The sequence below is a fragment of the Anomaloglossus baeobatrachus genome, chromosome 5 (genome assembly GCF_048569485.1).
Source record: "Anomaloglossus baeobatrachus isolate aAnoBae1 chromosome 5, aAnoBae1.hap1, whole genome shotgun sequence".
NCBI classification, from domain to species: Eukaryota; Metazoa; Chordata; class Amphibia; order Anura; family Aromobatidae; genus Anomaloglossus; species Anomaloglossus baeobatrachus.
Window position 1 is genome coordinate 503,869,083 of NC_134357.1, and position 14,079 is coordinate 503,883,161.

At 43.2% G+C, this 14,079-nt stretch overlaps 1 protein-coding gene across 1 annotated transcript in view; it reads right to left on the minus strand.

The window, feature by feature from the left end:
- Nucleotides 1-3,933: 3,933 nt before the first annotated feature.
- Nucleotides 3,934-14,079, minus strand: part of LOC142311937 (uncharacterized) — a 34,721-nt gene continuing 24,575 nt past the window's right edge. The window contains exon 4 of the mRNA XM_075350807.1: nucleotides 3,934-5,976. Coding sequence (XP_075206922.1) covers nucleotides 4,886-5,976 — 1,091 coding nt within the window. The 3' untranslated portion in view covers nucleotides 3,934-4,885. The remainder of the gene's footprint in view (nucleotides 5,977-14,079) is intronic.

Sequence of the window (14,079 nt, forward strand, 5' to 3'; positions counted from 1 at the left end):
AAAAGAACACAGTAAAAAAAAAAAAATGCAAAACAGCAATGACAGAAATGTGTTGGTTTTTTTTCACCATTTCATTTTTTTTCTTTTCCAGAACATATGGTAAAAGGAATGATATAAATCAAAACTACAATGCTTTGTATGAAATGCAAGGCCTCGTATGGCTATGTCAACGGGCACAATAAAAAAAAATATTATGACTCGTGGAAGAACAGGAGAAGAGAACGTAAGCGCAAAAATTAAACTGGTCACATCGGAAATAGGTAATAGATAAAGATGAGTGGGCCTGTGGAAGTTCGGGTTCCGTGGCTTCAGCCAGACTTTAGATAAAGTTCTGTTCTGGACCCAGACTTGCCATGAACCCCATTGGAAGTTACTAATTGGGCAAATCGGCTCTCCGTCCACATACAGCTAAACATAAAAACGCTTTGGGGAGGGCGGTCTTTTTATTTTTTTTTGTACACTCTACATTCGATCACACAAGCCATTCAAACTCTGAATGGCTCACACAGGGCCGAGCGTAACCAAGCACACCAATGTTCGATCAAGTGGTAAGCATATGTAACGCATCCAACCTCTGAACTTGAATGCTGATTATTTTTGTAAAGTTCACGTTCGTTACGAACACCAAACTTTACTGTTCGGGTTTGCTCATCTCTAGTCATAGACCATATACAGTGTTGGTAAAGTTACAGACTGGGATAATTGAGTGCTGAGGAATATAGTGAATAAAGTTCTACTGATTAAACTGCATTCTCTGCACTACTCAAAATATCTTGACAGTGAGGGCAGTCAGAGAGTGGAACAGGCTACCATGGGAGGTAGTGAGGTCTCCATCAATGGAAATCTTCAAGCATAAGCTGGATAAACATATAGCTAGAATGCTTTAGGAAAACCTGCTATGGCAGGGAGCTAGACCCAATGGCCCTTGAGGTCTTTTCCAACTATACCATTCTATGATTCCTTAAACATTAAAGGGAATGTCAGTAGGAGAAACCCAACTAAGCCGTCTATAAGGGCATGAAGGTCATAGTAAACTAAATGAAGTCATACCTTGATATCTGCCATCCCATGTCTTATTCCAGAGGAATCCATGTTTTCTTTCATATGTAAATGAGCTGTTAGGATCTAAGGGCCAGACACAAATGTTCCCGAGAATCTGTGTCCAGAGGTCTTGTTCCTAGAGTTGCCCTTATGTTATTTAATAGGCTAGTATTAACCCCTTAATGACTTATGACGCATTATGTACGGCGTAATTCTTCTTCTGCTTTTGATGCGGGCTCACACGCAGAACCCACAACTTTCACTGAAACTCAAAGGCTGAATTATTCAGCCTTCTTCCGCCTCTAACAACTGTTAACCTGTTAAATTCCACTGTCAATCTATGACATTGGCATTTAACGTACACCAGCAGGAGGGCGAGCTGTTCTGACCCCTCTTCGGTGATGTGTTGTCATCACAGTACTCCAGTGTAAACCAGCCTTTGTCCGGCGTTCATAGAAAACTGTGGTTTCTTCTATATACAGCAATTGTCATGCACCGCTGTGTATATTAAATACAGTAAAAATTAGAAAATTATATGTATATGTTATATTTAAAAATCAGCCCCCCTTTTTCCACGTAACAAATGCAGAAGAGTAAATAAATAAAATACACACATTTGATTACACACATATACACACATAAATAAAATACACACATTCTGCATTAGCAGAAGTCTGATCTGTGAAAATATAAAATAAATTAATCCGATTGGTAAACAACGCAAAATAAATTAAAATGTCAAAATTGCCGTTTTTGGGCCACAAAAGAAAAAAAATGGAATAAAGGGCGACCAAAACATTGTATACACTATAAAATGATAACAATAAAAATATTAACTTGAGGTGCAAAAAAACAAGCCCTCACACAGTTTCATACAGTATCTTGAAAATTGAAAATGTTACAGCTCTTGGAAAGTAGTGACAAGCAAGATTTTTTTTTTTCAAAATTTCTGATTTTTTTTTCACCACTTAAATAAAACAAAAACATGTTTGGTACAGTGGTATGAAAATGTGTTTGTCCCTTTCCTGATTGCTTATTCTTTTGCATGTTTGTCACACTTAAATATTTCAGATCACCAAATAAATGTAAATATTAGACAAAGATAGCACAAGTAATAACCAAATGCAGTTTATAAATGAATGTCTTTATTAGGAAGGGAAAAAGAAATCCAAACCTACAGGGCCCTGTGTGAAAAAGTGATTACCCCCTAAACCTATTAACTGGTTGGGCCACTCTTAGCGGCAATCAAGCGTTTGCGATAACTGGCAACAAGTCTTTACAATGCTCTTGAGGAATTTTGACCCACTTATCTTTGCAAAATCGTTGGAATTCAGTGACATTAGAGGGTTTCTGATCATGAACCGCCTTTTGAAGAAAACCACCCATCAGTATTTTCATATATAAATTAAATCCAGCGCTATACCGGGTCTAGGATGTTGAATGTAATTACTGTATATGTTTTGTTCTGAGATTAGATGGTTTATTTCAGAAATATATGCAAGTTACAGCAATGCATTGCTACTTGATTGACAGGTGCGGGAATAAGTGGGTTGGGTTTTGCTATCTATTCATGCCCTGTCTGCATGCCTGGCCTTCTTCCACCTGTCGCTGTCATAGACGTTATAAGTATTGTAAAAAAAACCTCTTTACTAAAATGGCTTCGCAGTGGATGCCTCCAAAACCAACTCTCCGGTCTCCTCTGAAACATGAGACTAATGTTCTTCTGGGTGCGGTCTGCAGTGAGCTGATTTTGGGAGCGCTCTCCACTTCTGATTGTTGGTTCTCTTTAAGGTCATGACACAGCATCTCAATCGGATTAAATTCACGACTTTGACTAGGCCACTAGTGCTGCATAATCCAAGTGCACTGCAGCTTGAGGTCACGAACAGATGGCCGGACTTCCTCCTTCAGGATTTTTTGATAGACAGCAGAATTCATGATTCCATTTACCACAGCAAGTCTTCCAAGTCCTGAAGCAGCAGCGAAACAGCCCCAGACCATTACACTACCACCACCATATTTCACTGTTGGTATGATGTTCCTTTTCTGAAATGCTGTGTTACTTCTATGCCAGATGTAATGGGACACATACCTTCCAAAAAAGTTCAACTTTTGTCTCGTCATTCCACAGAATATTCTCCCAAAAGTCATGGGGAAAATGAAGATGTTTTCTGGCAAAACTAAGACAAGCGGGCCTTTATGTTCTGTTTGCTCAGCAGTAGTTTTCGTCTTGGAACTCTGCCGTACAAGTCTTTTTTGCCCAGTCTCTCTCTTGGTGGAGTCATGAACATTACCTTAACATAGGCAAGTGAGACCTTGTTGTTTGGATTATGTTGTGGCACATTTTGTGACCTCTTTCATGAGTCGTCACTGCGCTCTTATGGTAATTTTGGTCACCCGGCCACTCCTGGGAAGGTTCACAACTGTTCCATGTTTTTGCCATTTGTGGATAATGTCATTCTCTGGGGTTCGCTAGAGTCCCAAACCTTTAGAAATGGCTTTATAACCTTTTCCAGACAGATAGATCTCAAATTACTTTGTTTCTCATTTGTTCCAGAATTTCTTGAATTGTGGGATGATGTCTAGCTTTTGAGGATCATTTGGTCTACTTCACTTTGTCATGCAGGTCCTATTTAAGTAATTTCTTGATTGAGAACAGGCGTGGCAGCAATTATTAGGCCTGGGTGTGGCTAAGGAAATTGATCTGTGCTTCCCAAAGATGTCATAAACCACAGTTAATTTATGTTTTAAGGGGTGGGGGCAATTACCTTTTCACACAGGGCCCTGTAGATTTGGATTTCTTTTTGCCTTAATAATAAAGACCTTCATTTATAAGCTGCATTCTGTTATTACTTGTGTTATCTTTGTCAAATATTTCAATTTCATTGGTGATCTGAAACATTTAAGTGTAACAAACATGCAAAAGAATAATAAATCAGGAAGGAGCAAACCCTTTCACACCACTGTATCTATGTAATCATATAGACCTGGAGAAAAAAATAATGTAAGATCAAATTCATGGTAAAATGAATAGTGTAAATAAAAAAAAAAAACATGCAGAATTTCACTTATTTTTGCATTGCGCCACACTTGGAATTTTTTTTTTTACTGCTTACCATTACATCATATGATGAAATGAATGAGGCCATTAAAAAGTACATGTCCCAAAAAACAAGCCCTCATACACCTACGTAAATGGAAAAATAAAAAGGTTATGGCTTTTGGAATAAGGGGAGTAAAAATACAAACAAACAAAAAATCATCTACTTTTTTAATGAAAATGTGTACTTTTGATAGATCACACAGCAGCACAAAATATAAATACATGTGTAGTCAATACAAAGGACTGGCAAATGACTTATTCCTTCCAATGACAATACTAAGGACCAGGGGGCAATCGTTGCGTGTGGAAGATAAGCAATTCCGTCAGCAAAATAGGAAAGGGTTCTTTACAGTTAGAGTAGTCAGATTGTGGAATGCCCTACCACAAGAAGTAATAATGGCAGTCACTTTAACAACTTTAAAAAAAAAAAAAAAGGTTGGATGCTTTCCTTAGTACACACCACAATGTCGGTTATAAATGATTGAGTGACAAAATATATAATTGGTGGAGAAAGTTTGAACTAGATGGACCTAGGTCTTTTTTCAACCTATGTAAATATGTAACAATGTGCCAAATATGGGAGAGATTTTGCTGTAATTCTACGGTAGATAAATGGAGGATTATTGTATACCTTACAAATTGTAATGAAAATGAATTTTTAAAATGCAGACCCATATTTAGATGATCAACGAGAACTGATTCATAGTTTAAATATTTCTTACATTCTAAGCATGAAAATTTCTACTCTACTGTGTGACTTATCTGATGTTTAGCAAGATCAGATTCATCTGTAAAACATTCCCCACATTCTGAACATGAAAATGGATTCTCCCCTGTGTGAGTTCTCTGATGTCTAACAAGATGTGACATCCTAATAAAACATTTACCACATTGAATACATGAAAACGGCTTCTTCCCTGTGTGTGTGCTCTGATGTCTAGAAAGATCAGTTTTATGAGAATAACATTTCCCACATTCTGAACACGAATACGGCTTTTCCCCTTTGTGAGTTCTCTGATGTGCAACAAGAGATGATTTCAGTGTAAAACATTTCCCACATTCTGAACACGGATATGGCTTCTCCCCTGTGTGATTTTTCTTATGTTTAACAAGACTTCCATTATATGTAAAACATTTCCCACATTCTAAACATGAATATGGCTTCTCCCCTGTGTGAGTTCTCAGATGTTTATCAAGATTTGTTTTTCGACTAAAGCATTTCACACATTCTGAACACGAAAATGGCTTCTCCCCTGTGTGAGTTACCTGATGTCTAACAAGATGCGACATCCTAATAAAACATTTACCACATTCAATACATGAAAACGGCTTCTTCCCCGAGTGTGTTCTCTGATGTATAGAAAGATTATTTTTCTGAGAATAACATTTCCCACATTCTGAACATGAATATGGCTTCTCCCCTGTGTGAGTTCTCAGATGTGCAACAAGATATGATTTTAGTGTAAAACATTTTCCGCATTCTGGACATGAAAATGGCTTCTCCCCCGTGTGATTTCTCTTATGTTTAACAAGACTTCCATTATATGTAAAACATTTCCCACATTCTAAACATGAATATGGCTTCTTTCTTGTGTGTACTCTTTGATGTTCAACATAATTTCTATAATTTTTGTTTTGCACAATAACTTGTGATAAATCAGTAGACAGAACCTGTTGAAAAGGATCAGATGATAGATATTTACGGTGATTGGCTGAAGGTATTTCTGGGATAATGGTATACTCTCCATAGGTTTCTGGTGGTGTGATACCATGATCTTCTGCTTTGACAATTGAGAATATCATATATCTCTCTGAGCTCCCGGTACAGTCATCTGCCAAAAATGAATCCATTATTATTATTATTTAATACCAGTGTTTTGGAAGTATAATTATCCTAATATGTTATTATAAATTTCATAATACTTCAATATTAAAATATCTATACAATTTGAAGTAAATGTTGATTTTCAACTGTTTAAGAAATTGGCAGCAGCATAAATCTTTGTATTACTGATTTGACTATGTTGGACTCATAATCTATAACTTTATTCTTCAAATGTGAACAACTTAGTTTCCTTAATTGGCATCAGAGGAAATCCGGTTTAAGAGTGCATAAAAGATAAACAATTGTCTTTTTCAATCCTGAACACTGAAGAGTACTTATTCTCAGCCAAATTTTGTTTCAGCCACTTATTAATGAAGTCCCTTATATTCCAATTTTTCTGAAACACTCAGAACTCTCAATTTTTACGCTCAGTGTGGTCCTCCATTTGCGCAAGATAGTCTCTGCTTGTAGTGGTGAAATCCCGGCGTCTGTGGCATACCTCTATTTGGTGACCTGATAATCATTGTCTGCTCGGTTTGAGAGTTCCCTGGTATGAATTACTCCCACCCTTATTGGTTTATTCCCTCTAGTGTCGTTTTGTCTCTCATCTCATCATTTGCAGTGTGAGTGTGTTTCAGTTTTATCCCCTTCTCTGTGCCTTTGAGAGGTTGTTACCTGGGGTCCTGCCCACCCCAGGGTTGGTGTTATTAGGACAGGGCCGGACAGGAGACAGGGCTTAGGGTGATGACCTGGACCTCTCTACCATCAAGGGTACCTCCAGGGTCAGGGCGAACACTGGGCCCACACTTGCAGGGCCAGCGTAGCAACCCCTGAGATTACCCTTATCTTATTCGAATAGGCTAGTATTAATCCGAAAATAATCTACTTTTTTCATGAAAAGATCATTAGTAAAAATAAACATTTACACAGCAGCACAATGTGCCAAATATGGGAGATATTATACTGCAAATTCTACGGTTGATAAATGGAGGACCATCATGTACCAGACAAAGTGTAATGAAAAGGAATTTTTTTAAAAAACATTAGAAACTCATATCTGAATGATGCCTTCTCCCCTGTGTGAGTCATCTGATGTCCAAAAAGATTTGTTTTCTCATTTAAATATTTCCCACAATCTGAATATGAAAATGGCTTGATCCCTGTGTGAATTCTCAGATGTTTATCAAGATTTGATTTTAGAATAAAACATTTCCCACATTCTCAGCATAAAAACAGTTTCTTCCTTGAGTGTGTTATCTGATGTCTAACAAGATCAGATTTCTGAGAATATTTCCCACATTCTGAACATGAAAATAACTTTTTCCCCTGTATGAATTTTCTGATGTTAATCAATATTTGCTTTTGGATTAAAACATTTCTCATATTCTGAACATGAAATGGTTTCACCCCAGTGTGAATTCTCAGATGTGTAACAAGACATGATTTTTGGTTAAAATATTTCCCATATTCTATACAGGAATATGGCTTGTTTCTTGTATATACTCTTTGATGCTCAATATCCCTTCTATGATTTTTTGCTTAACAGTCTGTGCCGAATCAGATTGTAGGAGTTATTGAAAAGGATCAGATCATAAATCTTTAGTAGAGAAGAGCAGACCTGTGAAAATTTGGGTGGGCCAGGTTCGTCCGGACTTTAAATAAAAGTTTAGTTTGGGAGCCAGACTTGACCCCGGACGCCGAAACCCATATAACTCATATCACTCAATGGAGACCCAAACTTGTGTGCTGTAAAATGGCCATAATAAGCGCTAGGGGGTCTGGACAAGGAAGCAAAATGGGGGCAATTACTCTGCAAAATGTGGATAGGGAATAAGAAAAAAAAAAGAAAAGATGTGGGCTCTCGCATATTTTTGATAACCAGTGGAGGTAAAACAGACAACTGTAGGCTCCAACCCTCAGCTGTCAGTTTTACTGTGGCTGGTTATTAAAGGGGTGGTTCACCCATTTTTTTTTTTCCCCAATGATTCTCACTTACCATTATATGCATCTTCTGCATTGGCTTCTGTTTCCATTTCTGGCACTGAGCGGCGCTATCCTGCACGCTCAGTGCCAGTCACATGACCCCCTGGAGCTGTGGCCGCCGGCATCCTCTGACGTCCCGGCATTTCCGGGCTCTCAAACTGGACGGGTACGTCACAGGATGCCGGCGCCACTCACAGTGATTGACTGGGCTGTGGGCGGTGACTACCTGACGTCACAGCCCAGCATCGAGGGGAGGAGCCGGAGGATGCCAGTGTGTGGAGCGGTGAAGGCAGAGCGCGCGCTACCAGCATTCAGCTGTGGGAGGTACGGGGCTCCAGTGTGGAGTACAGGGGGGGTTTCTCCAACTGAAATCCCCCCTGTCACGCAAGTATGTGATCACACTGTCCACCCGCCCGCTGTGCTCAGCTGTCAGGAGAGCGGGCGGTGTCGGCAGTGTGATCATATACTCCCACCAGCAGCACAGGTGACCGGACGCGGAGTGAGTGTGTATGTCATACTCACCTGTCTGCAGGGTCCATGCCTGCTTCCAGCCCCTGTCCCGGTCCCGCCGCTTCGGCTGTGTGCAGTCTCCCCGGGGCACGCACGAAGCTTGCAGGACCTGGCCGTGGATCACCTGATGCAGTCACCTGACGCATCAGCTGATCGTAGTCTCGCCGGCTTTTTCGGCCGGCTATCAGCTGATCCTGCCGTCAGGGGACTTCATCAGCTGATTACCGGCAGCTGCTGCAGTGATGGGCCAGGATCAGACTCTCATCCCATCACTCCAGGAGCTGCCGGTAATCACCACAGCACATACGTGAGTATGTATTTTTTTTTTTTTTGCACTGATGCATCAGCTGATTGTATAAAAGCCGATTATACAATCAGCTGATGTGTGATGGGATTCAGGCACTTGATCCTGACACATCATCTGATCGCTTTGCCTTCCAGCAAACCGATCAGATGATATTGGATCCGGATTGGACGGCGCGGGACCCTGACCCAGGATTACTGCGGAGGGGGGGGGTTCTTTATTTCAATAAAGATGGAGTCACTAATTGTGTTGTGTTTTATTTCTAATAAAAATATTTTTCTGTGTGTTGTGGTTTTTTTTTTATCATTACTAGAAATTCATGGTGGCCATGTCTAATATTGGCGTGACACCATGAATTTCGGGCTTAGGGCTAGCTGATAATATACAGCTAGCCCTAACTCCATTATTACCCGGCTAGCCACCCGGCTTCAGGGCAGCTGGAAGAGTTGGATACAGCGCCAGAAGATGGCGCTTCTATGAAAGCGCCATTTTCTGGGGTGGCTGCGGACTGCAATTCGCAGTGGGGGTGCCCAGAAAGCATGGGCACCCTGCACTGTGGATTCCAATCCCCAGCTGCCTAGTTGTACCCGGCTGGACACCAAAATTAGGCGAAGCTCACGTCATTTTTTTTTAAAATTATTTCATGAAATTCATGAAATAATTAAAAAAAAAAGGGCTTCTCTATATTTTTGGTTCCCAGCCGGGTAGAAATAGGCAGCTGGGGGTTGGGGGCAGCCCGTACCTGCCTGCTGTACCCGGCTAGCATACAAAATATGGCGAAGCCCACGTCATTTTTTTTTCTCTTTTTTGGCAAAAAAACTGCATACAGTCCGGGATGGAGTATGCTGAGCCTTGTAGTTCTGCAGCTGCTGTCTGCTCTCCTGCATACAATGAACATTTTGAATAAGGAAATGACATCAGACCTTTTTTTTTTTCATCAACAATCTTTAATGGCATTGTGCACTGATTAAAAACGCAGTGAGCAAAAACGCAGCAAAAAACGCACCAAATCGCAGCAAAAACGTGACATGCAGCACCGCAGGTGACAGAGCAGAGCAAGTTGGTGACATGCTGTGCCCTGACACATAGTGTGCTGCATGTCACTGTATCCACTCTGGGACTTGCTGTGCAGGTGAACGGATGCTACATGTCACTAACTGTCTCCACTGTGGTACTTGTTCTGCAGGTGAGAGTGTATACAGTTGGTACTATGCAGCAGAAATCACAGAGTGGAGACAGATAGTGACATTTAGCATCCGGTCACCTGCACAAGTCCCAGAGTGGATACAGTTAGTGACATGTAGCATCCGGTCACCTGCACAACAAGTCCCAGAGGGGAGACAGATAGTGACATGCATTTGCCATTTTTTGCCGAATGCGGCATATTGAGCCCATGCGGCGGTCGGATGGAACGTTGCCTGGCACGTTTTTTTTGTGCGGCGAAAAAAACGCATGACGCCAGATCCGGCGCGATTTACAATGCAAGCCTATGGACGCCAGATGCGGCGTCCTGCGGCAAACACTGCATCCGGCTGCCGAATGCGTTTTTTTTTTGCTCTGCGCATGCTCAGTATCAAGCCACATCCGTCAAACGGACCGGCCGCATGGAAAAACGTATGCAACAGATCCGTTTTTTTCGCCGCATCCGTTGCATAGGTTTTTGAGCCACACTGCAAAAACCGGATGTATGAAAGCAGCCTAAGCCATCACATTCCCGCTGAAAATCCTCATCAAATACCATGTGAACAGATCATTACTAGCAATTTTTTATTTTTTTTGGTGAAGGAAGTCCAGTTCTTAAAATGTCCAGTAATGTAGAATATTTCATGTGGCCCCGGTCAGCTGTATTTGATGCTGGATTATAGAAGTGGTCAGTAGAGGATTGTTCCAAAAAACATACAGATAGGGAATTTAGATTGTGAGCCTCAATGGGGACAGTGTTCCTGATGTATGTAAAGCGCTGCGGAATATGTTAGCGCTATATAAAAATAAAGATTTATTTTTTATTGTTCAGTGTTTGTATACTATTAGCGAAGGTCCCCAAAAACATTAAAGTTGTCAAAACTTGCTGGATCTGCCCACAATGTAACATGTGGGAGAAAAAAAATAGTATTCGGCATGTTGGCCTGTCTAAGTGTTACTATGTATGGGGGAATCCAGAATGATTGCTTTTGGCCGAATGATCCAACGGCCACTTAAATGACCTCATGACGGATAGTAGCGATATTTATGGGTTATCTTCCAATAAGTGCAGGTGCTACAAGGTTTCTGCTTTTCATTTGTGTGGGAGAAGTTGAATGTCTGCTGGTGCGTGCCCACGATCAGTGTTTGCAGCGTTTTGGATGCGGCATTCTTCAGCTGTGTCCAAAACGCTGCATTGTACAGTACAAGCACAGTGGAGGGATTTCTAGAAATCCTGTGCCCGCTGTGCTTGTTTTTTCCGCAGCAAACCCTGATCTGCGGTGCGTCTTTCCAGACTGCAGCATGTCAGTTGTTTATCGCGCATTCGCCTGTGTCCTCCGTAGGGAGAACACAAGTGAGAGACTTCAGCGCCCTGAACCCTGATCATGGGCACATACCCTTAGGCTCGTGTACACAGAACACCCTACATACAGCCCGGTGTGCCCATCATTCCCTTTTTCTTTGTGTGCCTTTTCTATTCTGATCACCACCACCTATATATACCTCTGTAGGAGCCCTGACTTAAGGCCGCTTTACACGCAGCGACATCACTAACGAGATATCACTGGGGTCACGGAATTTGTGACGCACATCCGGCCTCGTTAGCAACGTCGTTGCGTGTGACACTTACAAGCGACCGCTAACGATCCCAAATACTCACCAAATCATTGATTGATTGTTGACACGTCGTTCATTTTCCAAATATCGTTGCTCATTTGGTTGTTCGTCGTTCCTGTCGTTCCATCGCTACGTGTGACACCCCGGGACCGACGAACAACACCGTCCCTGCGTCCTCTGGTAACGAGGTGGGCGTGACTTTCATGCGGCTGCTCTTTGCCCCTCCGCTTCTATTGGACGGCTGCCGTGTGACGCCGCACGAACCGCCCCCTTAGAAAGGACGTTGTTCGCCATCCACAGCGATGTCGTTAGGAAGGTAAGTTCGTGTGATGCGTTCCTGCGATATTGTTCGCTACAGGCAGCGATTTGCCTGTGACGCACGAACGATGGGGGTGGGTGCTATCCCTAGCGACATGCGATGTCGCAGCGTGTAAAGCGGCCTTTACTATGACCATACCACCTCCCCAGAGAAGTACCAATCTTGGTGTTGGTGTAGCAATGTGCCAAATCACAAATTCCCGCAGTGCTCCGCTATATGTATCTGCTTCTGCTTCCGGACCTTGTGTTCTTTTCTATCGCCTGCTGATATCTGAACATTTCTGTGAATGGCCACCGGATGGAAAGCTCCAGCCTTGATGATATACAATCAGGTCAGAGCATGATTGGAGCAGAGAAGGGGGTCAGCGTCTGCCTGCTGCGCTCTGGTCCAGCCTCAGAGTAGTAATTGCTTTCAGTCCTCACCACACTATATGGTCACGGTCTGGAAGTAGTAGACGTCTTAGGCTGCTTTCACACATCCGGTTTTGCAGTGCGGCTCGAAAACCTATGCAACGGATGCGGCGAAAAAAACAGATCCGTTGCATAAGTTTTTCCATGCGGCCCGTCCATTTTTTGACGGATGCGGCTTGATACTGAGCATCCGCAGTGCAAAAAACCGCATCCGGCGTCCATAGGCTTGCATTGTAAATCTCGCCGGATCCAGCGTGATGCGTTTTTTTCGCCGCACAAAAAAAGTGCCAGGCAACGTTCCATCATGGGCTAAATATGCCGCATCCGGCAAAAAACGGACGCAACACAAGGCCATGCGGCCCAATACGGCGCTAATGCAAGTCTATGCAGAAAAAAACTCAACCGGCGGCAAAAAAAAAAAGGTTGCGTTTTTTCTGCAAAGCGCCGTATTGTGCCGCACAGCAAAAACCGGATGTGTGAAAGCAGCCTTAGCACCAGCTGACAGGCAATCCTTACAGGAAAGCCGTTCCTTTGTTTTCATCGCAATGCTTTATACATTTACAGATCCGTTTCCACATGGACCTGCACCAGGTGAGTCCCACCTTCACCTTCACCTTGATTTTTAGGTCTTTATGGCTATCAGGACTCTGATGCTAATCTCTGAATTATGGCAAATGGCTAATTTTCAGTAGAAATTAGCAACCGGCCAAACGTAAAAGGGGTTGTCTACCGCTTTACAGCCTTTACTTAAAGCACCGCTCCAGTGTTTTATTTCAGCACGCGAGTGGCGCTTAAAACCCCTGTTGTGTATTTTACCGGCGATACTCCGGACCCGCAGCGCTATCTTGTGACAATCACGTCTGGAAGTTAGAAATTACGTCACAAGCTCTCAATCTAACTCTATGAATGCCAGAACGAGGGTCTCATAGACTTGTATTGAGTTGTGACCTCCAGATTACTCCATGAAACATTAGCAAAGCTGGCAGGTCACAAACTACAGAAAACCACTGATGGAAGATGAAGACGCTGTAAGGTGAGTGTAAGACCAGGAGCCGGGCACTTAAAGGGAACCTGTCACCAGATTTGGTGACTATAAGCTGCGGCCACCACCAGTGGGCTCTTATATACAGCATTCTAACATCTATATATATAATTGCCTTATTCTGTCTGTCTGTCTGTCTGTCTGTCTGTCTATCTGTCTGTCTGTCTGTCATGCTCCAAAATTGTGTCCTTACGGTGACACAAAGCTGATTGGCCGCTGGGCTCGCCATGGCCCCGCCCCCCCACACGGATTGGCCGCTCGCCCAGCCTGCGCCCCCACACGGATTGGCCAGCCGCTCGCCCAGGCTCCGCCCCCCCCACAGATTGGCCTCTCGCCCCGGCACCCTGCAGGCATTGGCAATTCAGCCACGCCACGCCCCGCCCCCCTCACGCAATGCACGTTAGCTCTGGCCTACCCCCTCCCTCCTCCCACGCATTTCTCGAACTGACACGGCTGTCACGGAGGTGAGTACGGTACTCCCTGCCCAACCCCCCCCTCCCCCCGCTCGCACAGGACTGGTGTGGATACGTTGCTAACCATGCTCGCATGGTTACAAGCGCTGTCACGGAGGTGAGTACTGTACTCCCTCCCCCCCCTCCCCCCCCTCCCCCCCCCCGGCCCCCGCTCGCACAGCAGTGGTGGGAGTGGTGTGGATACGTTGGTATCAAGCCCATCAAGGTCCTGCTGCGCCAGAAGATCCACACGCACACACACAAACATACACACACATCAGATCACACTCA